At 34.8% G+C, this 25,026-nt stretch overlaps 2 protein-coding genes across 3 annotated transcripts; one reads left to right on the top strand and one right to left on the bottom strand.

Moving 5' to 3' along the window:
* Nucleotides 1–2,616: 2,616 nt before the first annotated feature.
* LOC143557761 (uncharacterized) lies at nt 2,617–6,976 on the top strand. Its single transcript, XM_077046757.1, has 4 exons — nt 2,617–2,736; nt 3,079–3,285; nt 5,034–5,253; nt 6,724–6,976. Exons 1-4 carry the CDS (start codon nt 2,618–2,620, stop codon nt 6,949–6,951), a joined length of 774 nt encoding a protein of 257 aa, XP_076902872.1. The 5' UTR covers nt 2,617; the 3' UTR covers nt 6,952–6,976.
* A 1,094-nt stretch (nt 6,977–8,070) lies between these two features.
* On the bottom strand, nt 8,071–11,913 carry LOC143557770 (filament-like plant protein 1). Of its 2 annotated transcripts, XM_077046764.1 has the most exons (5): nt 11,795–11,913; nt 11,061–11,224; nt 9,998–10,178; nt 8,446–9,896; nt 8,071–8,319 (listed from the first exon to the last, which is right to left on the bottom strand). In XM_077046764.1, exons 2-5 carry the CDS (start codon nt 11,172–11,174, stop codon nt 8,194–8,196), a joined length of 1,872 nt encoding a protein of 623 aa, XP_076902879.1. In that variant the 5' UTR covers nt 11,175–11,224; nt 11,795–11,913; the 3' UTR covers nt 8,071–8,193. The 2 variants fall into 2 exon arrangements, with proteins under 2 accessions (XP_076902879.1, XP_076902878.1); XM_077046763.1 differs by lacking the exon at nt 11,795–11,913 and having other exon boundaries at nt 8,072–8,319; nt 11,061–11,737.
* Between the last annotated feature and the right edge of the window lie 13,113 nt (nt 11,914–25,026).

Raw genomic sequence — 25,026 nt, 5'->3', positions numbered from 1 at the left:
CTTTGTTTTAAACTATGGATTTCATACTAAAATTTTAAGATAACTATTATAACTTTGGATTTATTATTTGAAGCTCTTCCGTCATAATAAAATATAAACAATTTATTTTTAAAACAAAATGATACGCGTTTACGCGTTATTTGTGTTTTTAATCACAAAATAGATGTTTGAAAATGAAAACATATGAAGTGATGTCTCCTTACAGAAAATTTACAAGAAATGTTTTATCATAGTTATATAAAATAATTTACATTGCCTTATTTTGCAAGAAACGACAATTAAACGAGAGAGATCTGGTTAAACCGACACGAACCGAACAAAGGATTTTATAAAATATAAAAGCGGAAACCCTTATAATGTTTTGTTAAGTTATTTGTTATATAATTTATTTCTATTTTAATTATGATTTATTTGAAAACATTTGGTGAAATTTCTATACTTCAGTTAATGCGTTTTGTCGCTTAAACGAAGTACGGGGACCAAAACCTTACAATTGAAACTTGCTAGAATTTCCAGAACTTACACTAATATTTTTATTATGTGCCAATATAAATGAGGAGTCATAAGATAAAAGTTTTTGGTTTACGAAAGCGTAATTATAAGTTGTTACACGTGAAACCGACAATATCGGCATTGTCGTCCTTTATGAAATAAAGACATGTTTCTTTTTTCCTAATAAAAACATTAAGGCTGTTGGTGTTAGTAAATTGTGATAGGCTACGGTAGTTCTGCATCCGAAAATTTACGGATAACCAAACTTACTAAAAATATTGACTTCGTCAAAACTTGCAAGGCGTACATTATAATTCTCACTTGTTGTACATGAGTTATATGACCAATTGACGTAGATACTATAAACATATATATGTATGAACTTTCGTAAAAAGGAAACTTTAATTGCTTAGAACCTAGTACTTTGGTTAACGTATACATGAAGTTGACTCATATATAATACTAGAGAATGTTATTAGAACCGATATTAGTTTAGCTAAGGGTTGACATATGATTAGTTAACATGGGGACACTTAACTTAACAATTAACGATCGACAGCAAGTCATAACACTTAAACATACCGGAAGAGCTCAATCGAACGACAACGCCAATAACAAATATTACATTGTTGTCAAATTACTTATTGTTATACACATACTAGGCTTACTTGGTGGTGTCTAGCATCGTTGCAAGCTCATAAATTATCGTTCATTTAAACATATAACATACGGACTGAGGTGAGTTTCGTGCTGCCCTTTTTACTTAAACTTTTTGGGCTGGATACATGCTGGTTTTACTTATGGTGTGATGTTTATCAAGACTTGTTTTCTACCATGATTTTGTCCCACTTAAAATTACACAATCATTAACTCAGGGAGTGAGCCCATGGCTCATATGGGTAGTTCTATTTGGGAGACCCCCACGCATAGTGACCATATGTCGGGTAAACCACACTGAGGTCTGCGGACCGTTGCGGCATATGACCTAAACGTTTGGATTACTACTTAGCATAGTAATAATCGGGGACGGGTGCCGTTCGGTTATAAGTCGATGAGAGGCTTATGATCGAATGCAAGATTGATTGTGGACTTGATTGATGTGCACCATGCTTTATGCTTACATACACGCAAACTTTAACACTTTTATAATGTTTATGTGAGCTAAACTCACGAACTCATCAACTTGTTAGTTTTTTTTTAGCATGTATTCAGATACTATGTGGATAGCAAGTTGGATTAGCATTATAATGAGAATGCCTAAGGATATAGGCATATGCCGAACATGAACAGTGAAGATTAGATGCCAAGAATATTAGTAGAACCTACCATGGGACTTCAGCAGTGTCAGAAGAGAGATAGTTGTGTAGTTACACATTGTCTTAAATACCTAGTGTAAATGTTGTAAGTTATTTTTTCAATAATATTCCACTATTTACGCGTGGTACTAATTTGTCCATAAAACGACCAGACCCCCATGACAGGGTGTGACAGCCGGTTCTAAAAAAACACTATGGTAAAGTAGAATTATGTAAAACAAAATTTGGGTAAACCTCAATTTGGTAAAACACAATGAAAAAAAAATAACCATAACCTATAACACAATGTATAAAAGTCTCACTAACTTTTTTTTAATTTTTATATAACAATGTAGTACTCATATTAAACATAAAAAACACTCATTATTATAGTGATTTTTTAAATAACATATAAAAAAATTATGGGCGTTTTTAAATGATAGGGGAATTGACATTTGACTTGCATGTGAAGAAAGAGAAAATCAGCAATTATGTGTTATTCTTTTTATATCATTCCCCTTGTTTTATACTTAATATTTTCACAAACTAATCTCAACCATTTAAATATCAAATTAATAGTCTAGATCGTTTTTTATCATTTCTACACAGATTATACTTCTTATTTTAACATAACACTATGGTTAACACTCTATATTAATTAGATAGGGTAAATTTATTTTTGTAAAACATTTTCTTCCTATCTCAAACTTAAAGTTGATTACATAATGAGTCCTTAAAAAAATAAAAACACCAAACTACCCTATGCATAGATTAACCACCAAGAAAACCTTTCAAGGGATAATAATATTATTGTTATATTATTAATAATTATGCCTCGAAGCATATCGAGGTCTCCGTCGTCTTACCGCCGGAGATACTCGCCGTCTCCGGTCAGCCGCCGGCGCCGGAGGGATCGCAGCCGTTCTCCTTACACAACTACTCACAGCAGGTCGGTTTATTTTCTGTGATTCAACTCATTTTGCTTCATATAGCTACCTTCATCAATAATCATTAAAGGCCAAATATCAGTTCATATATTTATCAATTGATTGACGGAGTGTATGTCCAACATAATTAATTGCCTACATTACCCACAAAAATTCAAGTTCAATCTGAGTGTCAAAATGTAATTAGGGTTATCAAGGATATATAATTATATGTATACATATTTAATAACTGTAGAATGAAATTCAGTTTTAGATATTAAAGATGATTTTTTTTAATATATGTTTTAATAAACAAAGAAGCCGAATTTAAGGTTGTAAGTCATGTTGTTTACTGTATCAAGTAGGCGAAGAAGTCATTCGGGTAGCCCTCGTAGGCGTAGAAGTCGGTCGCCAGTTTCTAGGCACAAGAAAAGTCGGTCTCCAACACCCAGGCGTCATAGGAGGCGAAGAAGCAGGACGTCTTCACCAAGTCCTGTTGGGTCTCCAAGCCCGAGTACTGAACGCAAAAATGCCCTTGAAAAGTCGAGAAAGGAAATGGAAGAAAAGAAAAGGTACACAAAGCTATGGTTTTCTTGCCTAGTGTTGTTTAATTCTTACTTTATGTGATTTTTTTTATAAAAATAGTAATGAGGCACCTTTGAGCTGGTCTGGTTAGTTATCCGTTGTTCAATATGTAAGCTATTATTATAGTTATAGGCTATGACCCTGCTGCGGTGAATGTGCAAATATGTGAAATATATAAACTAGCCGAGTTAAACATATGTGACGTCAAGGTCAGACCTATGCAACTCTGTCTCATGCCTGTTAATTTTGAGGGGCAAAACTGTGTACTTTAGAGTTTAGACTGGTTTTCTTCGCAGCTTGCAGTTATCTTAACTCATATTACGTAGAATAGAGCATTTTTATCAATTAATCAGTTGATTACTTGATTTGACTTGGTGCTTTAAGTACTCTTTGAGATGGTTTTGCAATCTGCTACTTGTCAACTTTACTTGGTTTTAATTGCATCGAATGCTTCAATATAGTGCATGCTTGTATATATGCGAAACAGGTTGAACTGTTAACTGTGTAATAATGTAGCGTCTTGGGTTCTGTCACATAGACTTAAGATAAATTAATTTGTCAAATTCTTGAAGTAACTTTGCTCAATGTTATATGTGGAATCACCACTGTTAGTGCAACACCCCTTTTCTCAGGTAGAAGGGGATGGCATGACAACCACCAACAAACATAACAGATTGCAGTTTACATATGGCGGGCACCGATCATTAGATATCCAAACATGTAAATTATATTAATGCACTAGATTTTAATGTCAAAAAATCTAGGGTTCTATGATTTCACCAGTGAACATGCAAATCCAACTGCTGCACCAAAAAGTATTTGCTCAGGAGCTGCATAGAACAAAACCCAAATGTATTGGCATAAATATAAATCATAAACTTTTATCAACATATTTTTAGCACAAAATTTTGTCAAATAAGAAGTTTGGGCTCTTCCCTAAACTGCTGGATACATTAGCCTTTTACAAACGCACATATTCCAGCAGTGCATTTATCTAGAAACTGTAAGGTTTCTTAATAACTCACATGTTTTTAAGTACCTCTTAAGCAAAAGATTTACATGACTATTTATCTTTCCAATGGATTCAAAATTCAACTTAATTGGAACTAAATCTGGAGTAAACCTGCTAGATTGACCATTTTTGGAAAATTTGATTTTTGTTAGAGTCCTATACTTAATATTTGGCTGTCTTATGTTGATTTATAGCGACATCTTAAGACTTTTAAAAACATATAACACACTTCATTTTGGAAAGCCAGTGATTTGTTATGATAATTTAAGAAGTTGTGAATTTTTCTGGATTAAGGAAATATACTCTCAACTTAGGTTTTATAATCATATTATATATAACTTCAAAGTTAAGAGAAATATGTTGATGGTCACTTAACGAATATTTGTCATCAATGATCACTCCAATTGTGTTCTCTTCAGTATCAAAACTCAGTCATCTCAAATTTTATTCAACTCTTCTTTTTTTTACCTTTTTCGTGTATTATTTAGATATATTCTATGAACAAAATGTGGATGTAAATAGAGTGTTTACAAAACCTAGAACCTAGAAGTTTAGGTTTCTATAATATTATATCTTAAGTATTAATTTATTTATATATTATTTGTACTATAGTATGGGTTATTGTAATTATTTATTTAAACAAATTTCATTTTATACCGAACATCTAAAGTGATTCTATTTTGATTATTTGGAAAGAACTTAACTATCTGTATGTGTTTTAAGGCTTGAACAGGAAATGGAGCTCAAAATTTTAGAAGAGGAGACAGCAAGGAGAATAGAAGAAGCAATCCGGGCAAAAGTTGAGGAGAAACTGGAGTCAGAAGAAGTCAAACTTGAAATAGAAAGGAGAGTAGAAGAAGGCCATAAGAAACTTTTTGCTGATGTGGCGGCTCAACTTGAACGAGAAAAACAAGCAGCCCTTACTGAAGCAAGACAGAAAGAGGTGACCACTCTTTTCATATAGCTGCATTGGGTTAACGGGTCAAAATGGGACAATGTGTAATCTGGTTCAAATCATGCTGGGTTAGGCTGGGCTGGTGTAGCACCCCAAAGCCCGTTACCACAACTCACAACGGAAGACTTTTAACAAAACATATTTTTATAAGTTTAAATCACGCTAAAACTTTCTAAGCATCTTTATAACACACATTTAAGGCCAAATAAATCAGATCATAACCTGATTAAAACCCTCAAGGCCTCTACCAAAACAGCCCCAAAAGCCCACATGTATCAATTTCCCGGTTACTCGTTAAATCACAGTTTACTGTTTATTAATCGTTTTTACCTGAAAAAAACAAGCATTGTACGTGAATCTGCTCAAAACATGTAAAAGCATTAAAAGAAGACTCGTAAAACTCACTTAGATCGTGTAAAACGATCTCACGCTTTTCACACTTGCTTGGACTCGTTTAGGCCCAAAACGCCATGAGCCGCTGCAGCTAGCTGCTGCTGGCCACAACAGCCCCAATCGTTCATGAACAATGCCTAACTCGTACACCATATTCCTACTTTCTGTAAGCGATCCTGGCCTTTTTGTAGCCGTTCGATGGCTCCTCGCAGTTTCCTCCCTCTTTTTTCTTTCAAGTTGACGCCACAACCTTGGTTCCGCCTCTTGTTCGGCTACCACACGCACCACAGCCTTTTGGACTTGCATGTTGTCGATCTCACACACATAACACTCTCTTTCTCTACTCTTCCTGATTGCACACCTTGGACCGCCGGTACCCACCACCTATCCAGCCGCTCACCATCTTCCTTGCTACGCCACTGGACCGCTGAGACACCACATCATCACTGTCGCTAGCCACCACCTCCGGTTTCTCTCTGTATTGCTCTCATCGCTATCCCTCTCTTTCTCTCTTTGGTTTCAGCAGAACTACTGGGGAAAGAGGGAGAATGATTGATCGATCGGTTATGGGAGGAGATGATGAAGAGTGGTAAAGTTAATTATCTCCTCTCTCTTCCAAATTCATATTTAAACACTCTCAGTTATCCACAGTTCCACACATACACACTTATTTAGTTTATTAATTGAAACTAATGAACTCGCATTTTAATTGAACTCCTTTTACATTGTCACACATTTAAGTTAATTTTGAGATAGCTAACTCACACACGTAATGCTAAAATCGGTCGTTTACATGGATGCACATTAGTCAAATATTCAAATAAATAAATCTCACTTCACTTTGTAGATGTGAACTCACTAATTTTTAGTTAATTTAACTAAAACTAACACCTGTAAACCGGGTGATACAGCTGGGCTTGGTTGACCCACAAGCACGTTTATGTCCATTTTAAATCTTTTAAGATTAGGAAAACAACATTATTAGTTATTGCCATAATCAGCTAAAAACTATTTAGGAGGGTTGTATAAAAGAAAAATAATAATGAAACATTTATTAATAAGCAGGAGAAAGCGAGGAGAGAGAGAGAAGAGCTTGATAAAATGTTGGAAGAGAATAGAAGGCGGGTAGAAGAAGCTCAAAGAAGAGAAGCACTCGAGCTTCAAAGGAAAGAGGAGGAAAGACACAGAGAGCTTGAACTCATTCAAAGACAAAAAGAAGAGGCTGCTATCAGAAAGAAACTTGAAGATGAGCAAGAACTTATCAAGCTTTCAGCTAAACTTAAATCGCGTTAACAAACCAACTCTAGTAATCAATCAGTCATTCAATCCTGTGTTGCTGTTATATCCAGGTGATGAGCCTATTTTAATATTTTGACAAATCCTCTGTTTCTTGGTTGTTAACCATGGCATATGCTCTGTTTTGAAAAGGATTTATTTTCGTGTTGGTTAGTTAGTAGAGTGACGAACATGACCCTTCGGGTGTAAGTTGAATAGCCTTTCTAAAGACTATAGAGTTAAGTTCAGCAGACTAGTCAAAGGCTTGTGTTTGTTTGACATCATCTTTCATGCATTCAAATTAGTTTCAAGGTGTCAAAATGGGTTGTGTTCGTTGGTTGGTGGGTTGGACTTGACAAGAACTCTAAAATCGTATCAGACACATGAACCCAAACATGACATGAGTTTTCATGGGTCAACACGAACACGACCAGTTTACAACAAAAGTTACAAATGTATGTGAAATAATCACGTTTAAACTATAAAACTTTATGCTAATTTCTCTGTTATCTTTAAACGTTTGGCATGAAATATCCAATTGGTTTAAGGTATCCAATTGGTCACTCACAGACTTATCAAGTCGACCCAAAGTTTATCTTTAGATATTTTAAAGATAAACATAACCAAAGTCTTAACCAAAATCTGACTATGTGGTTAAAATTGATGTTTTAAGTTGGCATTTTGTAATGGGATTACATTTGAAGCTGTGGTTACTTCGAAACTGGTAGCATTCAATAACTGCAATAATAGTATTTTGTTTGTAAATTGTCTATTATGTATGTATGATATTATGCATGCCAATATGTGAGTGTCAAAATCACTTTTAATTTTACCTTTAATTTGTTGGTGGGGTTGAATAAATAATGCTCATAGGCATGGCTATCCCTATTAGTTTTCACAGATTCATCATTCTACTTTGCTTTTATGGTTCCAAAATTCAAAGATTTTGTCTCTTTTCTAACAATTTTTATATTGAAATCCTCTATGGAGATTTCATTGTTTATTATTTATGTTTTAAATAACAGTGTATTTATTTTATTCTAAGCTGTAAAAAAATGTGACATGTTTGTTAATAAATAGAGGGACTGTAATTAAAATTCGCATTCTTCATTTCTATATCAAGAATAATCTACACGAGCTGAACATAATATACAAGGAATAAACAATATATGATATCTAAGTCGAACACAAGTTTAACTCGTCGTGTAGATAGCTCAAAATCATTGCTAGTTATTTATCACCATTCACAAAACACTCAAGTCACAAACTATTGGTGTCAATCAAGAAGTTATCAAGGGTTGCAAGTGCTTGTAACTGCCGATTGAGAGAAGCGATCGTTTTCTGGCACTCTGCAAATTGACTCCCGGCAATCGCCAACTCCTTGTCCTGTAAATGTCACAGCAAAGAGTTCATTTTGTAGGACTCATATTTTTTATGAACTTATATATATATATATATATATATAAAAGATTATAAATACATGTTTTAGTTTCTTTAGGGTATGCAAGCTACCTGCTTTATTTTGAGGAACCGGAATTCTTCGGCTCGATTTCTTGATTTTGCATCTTGAACTTCGTGTTGCAGTTTCGATACCTCATCTTTGAGGTCCTGATACTTGGCTTCGGGCTGCCTCGATAAATTCTGTTCCTTTTGTATATTGCTGTCCAAATAATCAATTTTTGAAACCAAGATTTCTATCTCGGCTTCTAATGCTTTACACCGCGATTCAGCCTCTTCTTTTTTCACATGAGCAGCTTCAAGCCCGGCTTCACACATTTCTAGCCGATTTGTAGTGTTATGCAGCTTGAATTCAGCCTCTTCAAGTAGATATGTAGATGCATTAAGCTCAATTTCAAGCTCAGCCAACTTGGATTCAGCCTTTTCAAGCTGATATCTCAATAACTTAAGCTCGTTTTCACGCTCAGCCAATTTTGATTCAGCCTCTTCGAGACAGGTTGTTGATTCATTTAACTTGTTTTCACATTCAGCTAACCTGAATTCAGACTCTTTAAGCTTGTTTTCTTGGTCATGTAGCTTAGATTCAGCCTTTTCAAGCTGGTTTCTTGATGCTTTAAGTTCGTTTTCACACTTGGTTATCTTAGATTCAGCCTCTTCAAGCGAGTTTCTTGATGTTTTAAGCTCATTTTCAAGCTCGGTTAACTTAGATTCAGCCTCTTTAAGCCGTTTTCTCGTTGTTTTAAGCTCATTTTCACAATCCGCAAGCTTAAATTCAGCCTCTTTAACCTGGTTTCTTGATGCTTTAAGCTCGTTTTCACGATCAGCCAGCTTAGATTCAGCCTCTTCAAGCCGGTTTCTTGACACTTTAAGCTCGTATCCAGGATCTTCAACTTCACAACTACCGGGCAATGCTACAAGTCTTTCCATTTCAAGAAAATCATCCATGAGATCGATCTCGATAACAGAATCCACTCGGTTTCTCACCAATCTACCCGTCTCCTTGAAATCACCTCTCTCAGTAACTGAAGGCTTTTTATGAGCTTTTATTGGATTATTATTATTATTAGCTTTCTTAAGAGCCGAGTTTAGCCTACGACACTCGGCTTCAAGCCGAGCCACTTTCTTCACACTATCAAGCCGTTGCTTACTGGCTTGTTCGGCAGCTTGGTTGCTTAAATCCCTTTCAATAATTCTTATTTCAAGCTCTTCAGCCATTGATGAAATCTCGTGCTTTAAATCTGAGTTTTCTTTCTCAATCATTTCAAGCTTTTGCTGAAGATTGGTTTCAATGGGGGTCAAAGAACTCTCGCTTCCCGAAGCTTTCTTCTCGAGTGCTTCATTTGCAATTTGTTCTTTTTCTTCTCGCGTTTGTCTGAGTTGTCTCACACATTCTTTTAAGGCTTTGTCAAGATGAAGGACACGATCCTCGAGGGTCGAGTTTCTGGTCGTTAGAACCTCGACTTGCTGCCTTAAAGCCACCACTTCCCGTTCGGCTTTCTCCCATCCTAAATTAAAGAAACATATGTGCATTGAATTAGTGTTTGAAGTTGTGACAGTCAGATATTTTGATGTGTGAAAAGGTTAATATTTTAGAAATGGTGTGTACCTGAGACAGCTTCCTCTGCTACCTTAGCATGCTGATTTACCAACTGTTCTTTGGCACTGATGCTCAGAAGTGCTTCCGATAATTTATCCGAAAGGCTCTTCACGACATGGTTATGTTCACTTGTGCGTTGGCTAATGGTTGATGCAACTTCGAGTGATTGAGAATTTTGATTCGAGTACACCTTCCGGAAAGAAATAAAACGTCATTCGACTTCATAGGATGGTTTTAAGCATAAAAGTAGAAAAGACCTATTAATATAGAGCATATTTGGTGGTTTGCACACCAATTTTGGTGATGTATAAATGAGTTTCTATTTCTAAATGAAGGTAATTTGTACCTTACTAACATACTTAGTATGTCGTTCAAGGAAAAACCTATAAACAACTTATTAAACCAAAACATACCAACTTATGTACCAAGTAATTTGTGCCCTATAGTGGTGAACAGCAGAATATGGGCTCAATTTTTGGCTCGTTTGAAAACATCATGTTGAGGTGGCCCGGCTTATATAATTACTGGCTCTAGATGAGTTGTTATTGATTCGGTTTGGTGTTTACCCATTAAAATAAAAAATAAAGTAAACGGTTCAAATCCTTACTAAGTATAAGACTTTTTAAAAAAAAAAGTCAAAAGTATATGTTGACCTTAAAATTCACATAAAGGATTTGAAAAAAGGTCAAAATGACCTAATCATAAACTTTAAAATCAAACCAAACAGCCGTATCAGACTCCATTGCATGATTGCAAAAATCCTGCCAATCAATCGGTTAATTCCGAAAAATTTCTAGTTCATTGATTAATCCTGAGTAATTATAAGTTCCCGTCCTACCACCCGACTAGCAACAAACGATTACTACAATACTGCTCCATTGTGAATGATGGTCCACTATTGCCAACCAACCAAACCAAAGAAATCAACTAAGTGAGGAGGATGTAAGTTGTACCATTAGCTATTATAATTGTACACATTACTCACAGGTGTACAACCGGAAGCCAATACAATACATATTACTGGCATTAAGCCATTAATTAAAGATTCAACAGTTTAATAACTTGACCATACCTGATCATCTGAGAACCGTTCAGAATGAGAAGAAACTGACCCACCGGAGCTTTCAGTTTCTCCGGTACTCTTCTCCGACGACTTCCGCCGCCATAGCCAGCTCCGGCGGTCCATCTTTTCCGGCAAACTCAAACTCTACTCCCACACTCACCCTCACACTTCATCTACAAGTTCACCAAATTTAATCATTCAAAACCAAAACTTTTTTATTCAATGATGAATACCCAATATGTAATATTAAATTACAAACAAAACCCACAATTCAAAACCTCAAAAAATAAATTATATCTTATGTATATGAAATCTTTACTCAAGATTAAAAACCCACAAATATTTTTAATAAAAACAAAAAACCCAGGATTGAAAAGCTGCCAAAATGAAGTTATAATAAGAAAAATGTTTTCTTTCTTAATATAACTACACAAGAAAGAAGGGTTTTTGACAATATGTCAATATCTGTTAACCCTCAAGCTTTGCTTCCAAGTTAATGCAGGAAATCAAAAACTCTGTGTGTGTATGTGTGCGCGCGCGTGTTTATGGAACAGTATGAAGAGGAAGGTGTGACAAATCAATCAATAATCATCAAAGCCACAAAGAAAGGAATGAATGACACGGATGATGTAAAATATGTAGAATAAAAAAGAGTGTCATTTTCCTGGTGATTTTGTGAGTGGAAGATTGCTTAGAACCTACAAGTTTGAAAAATAAGGCTCTTGTGGGATGTGATTGCACACCTTGTAACATGTAGTAGGATATAATTCTAGTTTGTGTATGTGCCAAAAATTGACACAGAAGAAGAAAGACAACACCCTATGGCCTTTTTTGCCTGGTCATTCTTGTTTTCTTTTGGTTTTAGTCTTATTCTCCTTAAAATCATGACTTGCATGATTTTCTTTCAATTAGTGGTGTTTGCATGTTCTTGTGACTATAGGGTATTCTTAGTTGGATGAGAGATAAAAATAAGTGTGAATAGAGAAGAAATAAACATAATTTGACCATAAAAGAAGAGAGAGAAACAAACACACATGTGAAAAAGAGAATGCAATTATAACTTGTGTAAATTTTAGATTATGATGGCTAGGTTACTATTGTTGAGGGGTTTTAAACCTCAAGTTAAAGTGTCGTTAAAACTTCATCCTTTTTAATATCATATTATGGTTTAAAGCTTCGTTACCACATTAAAACCTCACAATTTCCTTGTCGAAGCATTCGGGCCCTATTATTTTCTCCTTGTCGTCCTGTTAATATGTTGAATCCCCTCTTTTTAAGGTTGACGTCAGGCCACATAAGCTTTTGAAGCCTCTTTGAAGTCCCACAAGAGGTAGCCTTAAACTAAGGGTAAATTTAAGTTCATGCTTTATTTTATTACCATTATATATAGATTTTAAATCCCCAAAAGATAGTTATTGGAAATGTTGGTACCTTATCAATTTCAAAAAACAAGGGGTAGAATTGCAAATCTATGTCTTGAGAAAGCTAGTTAGGTAACCAATAACAACAAAAGTGAAAAGATATATTGCATATGAAGAAATGAGTGTCTTATAAGCTACATGTGAATCTAACTGAATATTATATCCATGTATTGAATTTAATCCTGCATATGTTTATTTATGATGATATTCACATGAACATATTTACCTTTAGATTTGATTATCTAAAAGGCTTATTTAATGTTATTGTATAAAGAAAAAAGGCCCCATTGATAATGATTTAAAAATGAAATTATTGATGTTTGATTGAAGATAAAAAGTCATCTTCTTGGGGGCCAAACGGTGACAAGGACTTGAAATCATACAAAACTTTTGAGTGTTAGAAATGGTCCAATTGTAGTTGTAGGTCCTTGCTATCTCATGCTTCAATTTGGGCCAATCCCAATTGGATGACAACAAGAAAAAACCACCTTTCTAATGGCTTCAACTGCAAATTCGAATCGACTTGCTCTAAACTGGTTCTTTGTATATATTTATTTGAGGAGATTAATTGTTTGGATCTTATAAAATATTAGTTTATTAGGGAATTAGTATGCATTCAAATTATAAGCATAGTGGGTGTTTGGGATTCCTTATTTTACCTTCTTATAACTTTCATTAAGTTAATAAGATAAAAGTGTGACTTATGAAACTTTTTTTCTCACAGTATAAAGTTGTTTGTGAGATGAGAGAGGTTTGTGACTTATGGTGGTCATGTTGAAAATCATGTTTATGCATCGCGAGTCTTTAAATATTTACTTATTTAATAATCCTGAAAATGTCTCATTATTGTAATCTACTTCATCGAGGGAGGGAGGGAAGGGGAGAGAGATGAAAGTGTTACGTTCATATTGGGCTTAGCAGCACCCTCTTAAACATTTTCCAACCCATTTTCATCCATTTTTCTCTTGGACTCATTCTAACCATTAACTAGGGGCATTTACATACATCATCTTTATAAGTCTTTTATTACATATTTACCCAACCTTTAACAATTAATTACATATTTTCCCTCCTTAAACCACATATATTACATATCTTCCTATTTCATTAAAATTAACTAATTAAATGACTGTTTTACCTTTAATAAACAAATTAAAAACTATTTACTTATATCCATTCTTAAAAGAATCAACTACATATCTCATTAATTTCAATCCAAATCGAGTCGGTTTTAAGACGAGCATATTAAACACTAATAGATTCAATTGGAGTTGGACTTTTTAATCGTTAGCAAATACAAAAAAAGTATTTAAAAAGTTATTTTAATTGTTATACAGCAACCAAAAAAATTCTAAAAAGGACAGCAAGAAAATTACAGAACTAGAAATATGATATACTTTGTGTAAGCAATATAGAATATTGCATCTCTTGAACATAGCTTACAAATTTTAGCAACTATAATGTGCAGTCGTAATATGGATTAATAATGTGAATAAAAATGTCAAGATGGTGCAGAGGCACCGACGAAATATGGATCAAGTCATCAACATTGACACAATCAACATCGATACAATATTAGACAAAAAAAGATATAAAATATAAAGATAGTGCAGACACAATATGGAGTGATATACCAGGTGCAATGGAATCGACTGCAAAACTGGATCACTCGAACAATAGAGGTCGTCTGAGGCTACGTTCAAACGAATATGGAGGTCGTCTAGGGATGCTGTTTGGACGTGCAATTGATTGCTGTTCTGGAGAATGGAGAAGCCAATGTTTGGTTTTTACTTAAGGCGTTGTAACTTGTAAGTTGAAAAGGGTAAAAAGGTAAAATATGTAATTAAATTTTCAACCTTTGAGAAAATATGTAAAGGCTTAAAAAGGATATATGTAAAATCTCTTTTATTTAAACCCAAAATAACCCATGAGGTATTTATTATGACACAAAATGATTCGAAATAACCCAAATGGGTTAAATTTGCTAGGCCTAATAAGAATAAGGAAACAAAACCTCTCGGTGTTCATTTATTCAACAAATAAATTACGTATATTATCTATCTATATACTAATAAAAGAAAATAATTCTGGATACACGACATTCTGAGGTTAATTCTTACTATCAAATTCCCCCCCAAATCACTTCTTTTCTATTGATGAAAAAGAAAAAAAAAATATATTGGTTCTAAATATAGTATTGATTATAAATTCAACTTACCGTATTAATTGGTCAATCTCCATTGATTAAATTATTAATGCTATAAATTATATTGTAAACATACTTAATATAAAAAAAAGTAACATGTATAATAATTACATGTCATAAATATATTTTCTTTAAAATTAAAATGCATATAAAAGAGTTTATGTTTAAAGAGTACACTAACATTTAATTTTTGAGACATCTTCATATTAAAAAAACTATAATAATTTTGTTTACTTTTTACAAATATTCAATGTTTAATAAGTTTTAAAAATCGTAGGCAAATTTTACATTTTTTATATTTAGTATAAGACTATTGTGACAGTTGAACAGCAGTGTGTTTATAAAGACATCATGAAAGCTGTTAAAAGGAAAATCTGGTGTCTTTTTTGGTTTCTAGTTTAAGGTATAGAGTGAAAAACATTTTTGTGAAAGACTTTAACTACATCATTCAGATCTAAAGGCCTCACATTGTTTTTAATATTGCTTCTAGTGGCATTGCTTCATTATTGTAAACCTATGGTAGAACAACTCATTCTTGATTTAAAATTAAAATACATTTGATGATATAAAGCGACTATATTTGTAATATATTTTTTATATAATATAAAGAGACTTAATTATCTTTTATTTTATTTGTATTAAATTATTTATTGTAATTTATACATTAACTTATACCGTGTAATACACGGGTTTCTAAAGCTAGTACTATATGTAAAGAGAAACCTCTAGCTACAGTAGTTTATTGTTGGTCCAATCAATGGCTGCCATGTGACAGCCACTAAGTTTCTTTTTTTTTAATATTTCTAAATATGTTTGACTATTTATTTATTTGGAAGTAATCTAAGTAACAAAAAAACAAAATGTTGTGGTGGTGGTGTTATATTGTTATAACCTGGTTGTCCCGAGTTCGAACCTCATGTAAGCCGGCCTTTTTTGTGTATTTGTTTTTTATGGTTTTCTTTTGTTTTTTCTTAAATAGATTTTTTTTGTGTTTTTGTTTTTTATGATTTTCTTTTGTTTTTTATAAATAGATTTCATACTAGATCAAGCAACGAAAAAGTAAGATGGTGTGGTGTTTCAGTTTTTACTTTGTTTTAAATACGTTATTTTAAGGAATTATTTTTTGGGTTTAGTTTTCATACTGTAAAGAACGTAACTGATACCAACCGAATTCGCGGAAACTTACGGAAACGATGTTCGACCAACAGAACAGCCCGTCGTAACGCGCCGGGTAACAACCTAGTAATGATAATGAGATACATGGTACGCCATAAAAAATCCCACAACTTTTACATGCACCAAATAACGGATTATTTATGTTCAATAAATAAACATAACAGAAAACTTAAAAGAATTAACCCTAACAATGCATGAATGCAATAAAACGTGAGATCTCATATAAAATAATGAGAATTAATATAGTCATGCAATAAAATGTGAAATCTCTTGTAAAATAATGAGGCACGTACTTTGCATTAATTTGGATTAGATATAATCCTTACAACATAAAATATATTTTGTAAATTATGAGAATTAATCTAGATTATGCTGTATGCATACATCTATGGCTAACATGATCCTTACAAGATGTAAGATCAAGCATAATATATTTCGAAAAATAATGAGAATTAATCTAGATTATGCGCATGCGTGCATTCATAACATGACGTCGACGTAGAGAGGAAGAACGACAGACGTCATGGTTTCCCAACTAGTGGTGAAGCTTGACTCGAGATATTTGGGAGGGGGGAGGGGTCACGGTTATGTTTTGTCGATTTAAATGATATTAAATTATTTTTTTAGAAAAATAAATTCACACTTATAATAAAATGATCCAATTATAATAAATTCACATTTAAATCATTTTAAATGTAAGTATTTTTCATTAGCTCTTACTATTCAATATGTTAAAATGTATGATATTTTATTATTTATTAAATATTAAATTTATAAAAAAGATATTTAGGCCAATTTTACAATTTAAGACATGCTGTAAGCAGGTAAATAACTTAGAATGGTTTTCATCGTTTCTGTGATACGGGTTAGGTTCAATTAAGCTCAAAACTTAAGTGGGCAACAACGCAGAGATTATGATACCTCCTATCTATTCTCAAAGCGTATTTGGCTTTCCCCAAGTCACCCCGAGTTGACCTCGACCCGTAGTGTCTGATTAAATAGAAATTACTCTTCGATCTTCAGACTCATCTTCCCGTTCTCTGTCTTGCATCTTGATTGAGACGTCTTATCATTATGAACTCTATAATGTCTCAATAACTCACACATTTTTTTTTAAGTATTTACACAACTTCAGATAAACTACTGCAAGTCCCGAATCTGGATCACTGCAGTATCTTGACACGCTATCTTTACGGGAATCAGAACACTCACGGGCTCGTGTATGACTGGGTAATCGCTTTTCTGCCTATCATTCGGAAAGATATCTATGGGGACATGCACAACTCATAGATATCTTTCCGAATGATAGGCAGAAAAGCGATTACCCAGTCATACACGAGCCCGTGAGTGTTCTGATTCCCGTAAAGATAGCGTGTCAAGATACTGCAGTGATCCAGATTCGGGACTTGCAGTAGTTTATCTGAAGTTGTGTAAATACTTAAAAAAAATGTGTGAGTTATTGAGACATTATAGAGTTCATAATGATAAGACGTCTCAATCAAGATGCAAGACAGAGAACGGGAAGATGAGTCTGAAGATCGAAGAGTAATTTCTATTTAATCAGACACTACGGGTCGAGGTCAACTCGGGGTGACTTGGGGAAAGCCAAATACGCTTTGAGAATAGATAGGAGGTATCATAATCTCTGCGTTGTTGCCCACTTAAGTTTTGAGCTTAATTGAACCTAACCCGTATCACAGAAACGATGAAAACCATTCTAAGTTATTTACCTGCTTACAACCTGTTTCTTTCCATTCTAAGTTGTTGCCCACTTAAGTTTTGAGCTTAATTGAACCTAACCCGTATCACAGAAACGATGAAAACCATGCTGTGACTATGATTTTACTGAAAGGGGCTTTCAGGAACTCATGGATGATTTTGGAGTCGAATCCCGCCTTCTTGTCATCCTTTACTCTTTTTGGTTTTCATTTGTTCGTTTAGCATTTCATTTGTTCGTTAGAAAATTGTTGCTTCTTTTTTTCACAAAACAAGGCTAACAGCGACTGGTGTGACTTTGTTTTTACTAAAAGGGGATATTAGGAACAAATGGGATGACTTTGGAGTCGAATCTCGCCTTCTTGTCATCTATTACTCTTTGAGGTTTTCATTTGTTCGTTTGGGCTTTCATTTGTTCGTTTGAATACTGTAGTTTCTTTTTTCACTGAACGGAGCTAACAACGACTGGTGTAATTTTGTTTTTATTGAACGGGGCTATCAGGAACTCCTGGGTTGATTTTCGAGTCGAATCCCGCCTTCTTGTCATCTTTTACTCTTTGTGGTTTTCATTTGTTCGTTTGGGCTTTCATTTGTTTGTTTGAAAACTATAGCTTCTTTTTTCATTGAACGTGGCTAACAACGACTGGTGTAATTTTGTTTTTACTGAACGGGGCTATCAGGAACCCATGGGATGATTTTGGAGACGAATCCCGCCTTCTTGTCATCTTTTACTCTTTGTAGTTTTTATTTGTTCGTTTGGGCTTTCATTTATTCGTTTGAAAACTATAGCTTTCTTTTTTCACTGAACGAGGCTAAAAGCGACTTGTGTGACTGTGATTTTACTGAAAGGGGCTATCAGGAACCCATGGGGTGATTTTGGAGACGAATCCCGCCTTCTTGTCATCTTTTACTCTTTGTAGTTTTTATTTGTTCGTTTGAAAAATGTTGCTTCTTTTTTCACAAAACGAGGCTAACAGGAACTCATGGGATTGTCACACCCCAACCTAAGGCGGAAATGCCGGGGCTTGATCCGATTGCTCACAGCTCGAAGATACTATCATTGAATATACATGACAATATATAATTAATTATTTTATTCAAAATATACACACATTATTCAATTAAAACAAACAATTTACAATACATGAATATAAGCTCAATTAACGATTATCTTGATTATAACCTAAGGTCTTGTCTACGTGCCCAAACTTCAATCTTTACTACAAGCAACCTGCATATGCGTAGAAAATGGAGTTTGTCAATATAAAGTTGAGTGAGAATATCACAAGTTTTGACACAACAATATAAATAAACATAACGTGATAAATGCGGTAAATACAATCAAACCACAACAAGTATGTAGACCGTTGCTAAGCGAATAGGGCGTTAGTCAATAGCATGAGCACCCAATACATGGGAATACGTTGGACCTCTCCAATATACGAATGAATGAATAGTAACACCATATATACGAATGAATGAATATTAACACAAGTAATCATATAACACGTATATTTGATTAAGTCACTCACAATTACACGTATGCATTGTTTTGATATATGTATAGTATGTAATACGGATAGGTACGCATATGTCCCCAAAACGTTTATAAAAGTTGGTAAAATATGGGAATGATAAACTCACCTTAAGCGATTACTAAATGCGATTAAACGAGCTAACGAATAAGCGAGTCGTCCACTATATGTCAAATGATATATGTAATTCAGAATATGATATTTAGGATATGATAATATAAATAAAAAAGAACTTACGGCCGCTAGAATCAATCCAAATGGATGTTTAGAACTCAAGTTATGTTTGTTTTAAGATTTAAGCGAGCTAGTACTGACCAGAATCCGAACAGCGAGTCGGAAGTCGGGTTTTGTTCACTAGCCTTAAAATTACGTTACGAGAATAAAAGTCTTCTGGACCGAATGTTGAATCCAACCAGAAGTATGAGAAAACGTTAAGTCAAGCAAGTTGACTATTTTGCGCTTTATCGAGTTTTAAAGCGATTGACCAGTCAACACCCTTCAAACACCAAAATTGATTGAAGGTTATTGACTATGGAATGTTTATGAATGATTTTACAGTTTACAACTTACCCGGAAAGTGAAAGAATCAAGAGATATGATAAGTCAAAGGTTCATACGCATGCAAAGTCAAACGAACAAGCATTGTATCTTCAACGAATAAGCACAAACCAAAGGATTTGATGATGATCAGAGGTAGAAAGGCTGAGAAGGCTCCTCTAGGGTTTGTGTAAAAGTGTTATGGCAGGAGATTGGGGGTTGTTTATATAGGGATAGCAATAACGAACCATATTTGGAAGATTTACTCGTTTAAGTAACAAAATACGATTTTAATGATAATATCTATGAAATTAACCAGAGATTTCATGCTTGATCAATAAGTTAAGAGTATGGACTTGTATTTTGGTTAATATCTCTTTCTTGGACTTTAATTTACTCGATTTATGCCTAAAATAAGCGATTTACATGCTAAAAACGAACTAGGAAATGAAATAACTTAAACGATCTGATCAAAGCCTCCATAGCGCCGCGTGGTGGGGGAGAGGCTTCCCACCACGTGGTTCTCCGGCCTCCTAAGGTGTAGTTTCATATTTTGACAGTTTTGGTCCTTGTGGTTTAAGAATTGGATAATTAATGAATCTTTTATGCATAAATTAAGAATTGAACATCTTTTAGAGTATGAATGGTCTAAAGTGAACATATGAAAACTTAATTACTCATAAAAATTTGATTTTATTAACAACAAAGATCTAAACTGTTTTCGGTCGGGTTAAACGTAAACGAATACGGGTTTGAAAAATCCGAAATGTTACAGGGATGATTTTGGAGTCGAATCCCGCCTTTTTGTCATCTTTTAAACTTTGTGATTTTCATTTGTTCTTTTGGGCTTTCATTTGTTCGTTTGAAAACTGTAGCTTCTTTTTTCACTAAACGGGCCTAACAACGACTGGTGTGACTTTGTTTTAAATGAAAGGGGCTATCAGGAACTCATGGAATGATTTTGGAGTCGAATCCCGCCATCTTCTCATCTTTCACTCTTTGTGGTTTTCATTTGTTCGTTTGGGCTTTCAATTGTTCATTTGAAAACTGTAGCTTCTTTTTTCAATGAATGCGGGGGCTAACAGCGACTGGTGTAATTTTGTTTTTACTGAACGAGGCTATCAGGAACTCATGGGATGATTTTGGAGTCGAATCCCGCCTTCTTTTCATCTTTAATTCTTTGTAGTTTTCATTTGTTCTTTTGATCTTTCATTTGTTCGTTTGAAAAGTGTTGCTTCTTTTTTACCAAAACAAGGCTAACAGCGACTGGTGTGACATTGTTTTTACTGAAAGGGGCTATCAGGAACAAATGGGATGATTTTGGAGTCGAATCCACCCTTCTTGTCATTTTTACTCTTTGTGGTTTTCATTTGTTCGTTTGGGCTTTCATTTGTTCGTTTGAAAATTATAGCTTCTTTTTTCACTGAACAGGGCTATCACGAACACATGGGATGATTTTGGAGTCGAATCCCGCCTTCTTGCCATCTTTTACTCTTTGTGATTTTCATTTGTTCGTTTGGGCTTTCATTTGTTCGTTTGAATAATGTTGCTTCTTTTTTCACAAAACGAGCCTTACAGCGACTGGTGTGACTTTGTTTTAAATGAAAGGGGCTATCAGGAACTCATGGGATGATTTTGGAGTTGAATCCCACCTTCCTGTCATCTTTTACTCTTTGTGGTTTTCGTTTGTTTGTTTGGGCTTTCGTTTGTTCGTTTGGGCTTTCATTTGTTCGTTTGAAAACTGCAGTTTCTTTTTTCAGTGAACATGGATAACAGCGACTGGTTTAACTTTTTTTTTTACAGAACGGGCTATCAGGAACTCATGGGATGATTTTGGAGTCGAATTACGCCTTCTTGTCTTCTTTTATTCTTTGTGGTTTTTATTTGTTCGTTTGGGCTTTCATTTGTTCGTTTGAAAACTGCCGTTTCTTTTTTCACTGAACAGGGCTAACAGCGACTGGTGTAACTTTGTTTTTACTGAATGGGCCTGTCAGGAACTCATAGGATGATTTTGGTGTCGAATCCCGCCTTCTTGTCTTCTTTTACTCTTTGTGGTTTTCATTTATTCGTTTGGGCTTACATTTGTTCATTTGAAAACTGTCATTTTTTTTTCAGTGAACGGGGCTAACAGCGACTGGTGTAATTTTTTTCACTAAGCGGTGCTATCAGGGACTCATGGGATGATTTTGGAGTCGAATCCCGCCTTCTTGTCATATTTTACTCTTTGTGGTTTTCATTAGTTTGTTTGGGCTTTCATTTGTTCGTTTGAAAACTTTAGCTTCTTTTTTCACTAAACATAACTAACATCGACAGGTGTAATTTTATTTTTACTGAACGGGGCTATCAGGAACTCATGGGATTATTTTGGAGTAGAATCCCGCCTTCTTTTCATCTTTTACTCTTTGTAGTTTTCATTTGTTCGTTTGGGCTTTAATTTGTTCGTTTGAAAAGTGTTGCTTCTTTTTTCACAAAACACGGCTAACAGCAACTGGTGTGACAGTGATTTTACTGAAAGGGGCTATCAGTAACTCATGGGATGATTTTGGAGTCGAATCCCGCCTTCTTGTCATCTTTTACTCTTTGTGGTTTTCATTTGTTCGTTTGGGATTTCATTTGTTCGTTTGAAAACTGTAGCTTCCTTTTTCACTGAACATGGCTAACAGCGAATGGTTTAATTTTGTTTTTACAGAACAGGACTAAAAGGAACTCATGGGATAATTTTGGAGTAGAATCCCGTCTTTTTGTCTTCTTTTACTCTTTGTGTTTTTCATTTGTTCGTTTGGTCTTTCATTTGTTCGTTTGAAAACTGTAGCTTCTTTTTTCACTGAACGGGGCTAACAGAGAACTGGTTTAATTTTTTTTTACTGAACGGGGCTATCAGGAACTCATGGGATGCTTTTGGAGTCGAATTGCGCCTTCTTGTTTTCTTTTACTCTTTGTGGTTTTCATTTGTTTGTTTGAAAACTATAGCTTCTTTTTTCACTGAACGGGGCTAACCGCGACTTGTTTTCTTTAGTTTTTACTGTCACACCCCGACTTAGGGCCTAGGTGCGACACCTGTTAGTTGGTATCTGTTTTGAAAATATATATCAGAGTTGCGGGTTTATTTTAGCGGAAGTCTTTTAAAAATATAATATTATTATATTAAAAACTCGGGTGTCGAATATCCGTTTTATATTTCAATTATAATATAATAAAATATATGAGCCATCAGATCACCTCTAATGACTATGTCTCCAATCTTCTATCAGTCTTACCTGTCAGTTCTATTCTTTACAGTTTCCCTGAAATGTGGTGAATGACGCTGACTCAATAATACCATTGCATAAACAATAATAATACCTTGGTGACAATACTCATTAGGCATCCAACTCAATTGGGTTACAATTACCCTAAGTACATGTACAGTTAATCATATACACAATATCATTTCTCTGAACAGTCCTGTAGACTTCCAGAGGCATGTTTGATGATATGGATGGCCTCGAGGAACTCCGAGTCACCATGTATGTATGGATCCAGACACATGTATACTCTTAATCGGAGTATTCCCGTTTCTTATTATTGTAACACAAAATTTTAAGGATTCGTAAATCCTATGTAAACAGTTCAGACTCTAAAAGAGTTGTAAAAGTTTAGGGGTATTCACCTTTTATGATTGTAATCAGTTTCTTATACTGATTCCTGTATATTGATCAGTTTCGGTTACTGACCCCTGTCTGTAAATCAGTTTCTGTTACTGATTCTTGTTTCTGTTTTCAGCTTTTAGATTGATTAATTGATTGTTATCTCGGACCTATAGTACGAGATTAACATTTGTATAAATGCATAGATCAACGATCTAGCTTCAGACCCCGTAGTCTGTTTTGTATAGCTTTAACCTTGACAATTTATTTATTTGTACAAAACATGTGGACCTTTAGTCCCTTTTGTTTATATATCAGGTTTCTTCTTCCGGAAGAAACGTTACTTTAACTTTAACCTGTGTGAATGAATAGCACGTCTCTTAATCATTAAGAAACTATAATTAAATATAACATTTGCTTATGAAAAGTTATATTATACTTAACAGTGATCAAGGTTCGGGCTGTACCTCCGACTATGGTCTAAGCCATTATAATAATAATAATAAAATAATAACTTAATCAGAACCCCCACCTCGTACAAGTATTCGGAGTTAATTATATAAGGCTGATCGAGCGGCACTTCTACTCTATAACGCGTACTACTGCTTAAACCGTCAGGGCTTCGAAGCTTGGCACGTTCCACGAGACCGGCACGCTTCCCGAGGCTAACTATGTGAAAGTAGTGTCATTTTGGTGTGAAATGAAATGTCGTGAACCTCCCATTTTATAGCCGAAATTGGGCACGTTCGCGTAGCGCGATGTCCCCTTAGCTTAGGGCATCGCATAGTGTGATGTCAGGAAATTTACGCGTGGCATGATGACTCAACCCTAGCGTCTGCCACGTGTCATTCCGTTGCGACACGTGTTGCTGCGTCATCATGGACCGTCGCGTAGCGCGATGGTCCTGTTCCTGGGCTCATCACGTAACGCGATGGGTTCCAAAGTTCAGATTTTTATTTTTAATCCCTCGTCTTTGATAACTTGTCATTTCTTGATCAGACTTCCATTTTCCAAAAATACTAAAGCGGCCCTTATGCGGCGATACGAGCATGCGAAGTGCAAAGTGCGCCATCAAACGCCACATTACGCCCATCGCCCGAGTCCGAGTCCGAGTCTGTGCGCATGCGCGTCGGGTGCTTCGCACCCTCCGCTAGGACTATGGAGAGTGGTTAGCCACATTAAAACATTTCTATGGAAACTTTCTTCCTTAGAAAGAGCTTCCATTTATTTTCTTATTTCCATGTGGGATGAAACTTTTCTTCCTTATTTATACCCATGGAAATGCTTCTCTTTTTCTTCCATCTTTCCACGTGGGATGGATTTTCTTACTTCCTTAGCATAAGATGCCTTATTGTTCTTTATCCCACTTGTCTTTGGGATTATTTTAATCCTTCATCTTTCAAAGTTGACATATTTGGCCCATAATAAATATGGGTTTTTCCTAGATGTTACATTTACAAAACGGGGCTATCAGGAACTCATGGGATTATTTTGGAGTCAAATCCCGCCTTAGTGTCTTCTTTTACTCTTTGTGGTTTTCATTTGTTCGTTTGGGCTTTCATCTGTTCGTTTGAAAACTGTAGCTTCTTTTTCACTGAACGGGGCTAACAGAGACTGGTTTTTTTTTTTTACAGAACATGGCTAAAAGGAATTCATGGGATGATTTTGGAGTAGAATCCCGTCTTCTTGTCATCTTTTACTCTTTGTGGTTTTCATTTGTTCGTTTGGGCTTTCATTTGTTTGTTTGAAAACTGTAGT

This window comes from Bidens hawaiensis, unplaced genomic scaffold, assembly GCF_021521415.1.
Source record: "Bidens hawaiensis isolate Kalapana, Puna unplaced genomic scaffold, B.hawaiensis_p1.1 tig00019115_1, whole genome shotgun sequence".
NCBI lineage: Eukaryota > Viridiplantae > Streptophyta > Magnoliopsida > Asterales > Asteraceae > Bidens > Bidens hawaiensis.
This window is presented reverse-complemented; position numbering and strand designations above follow the sequence as displayed.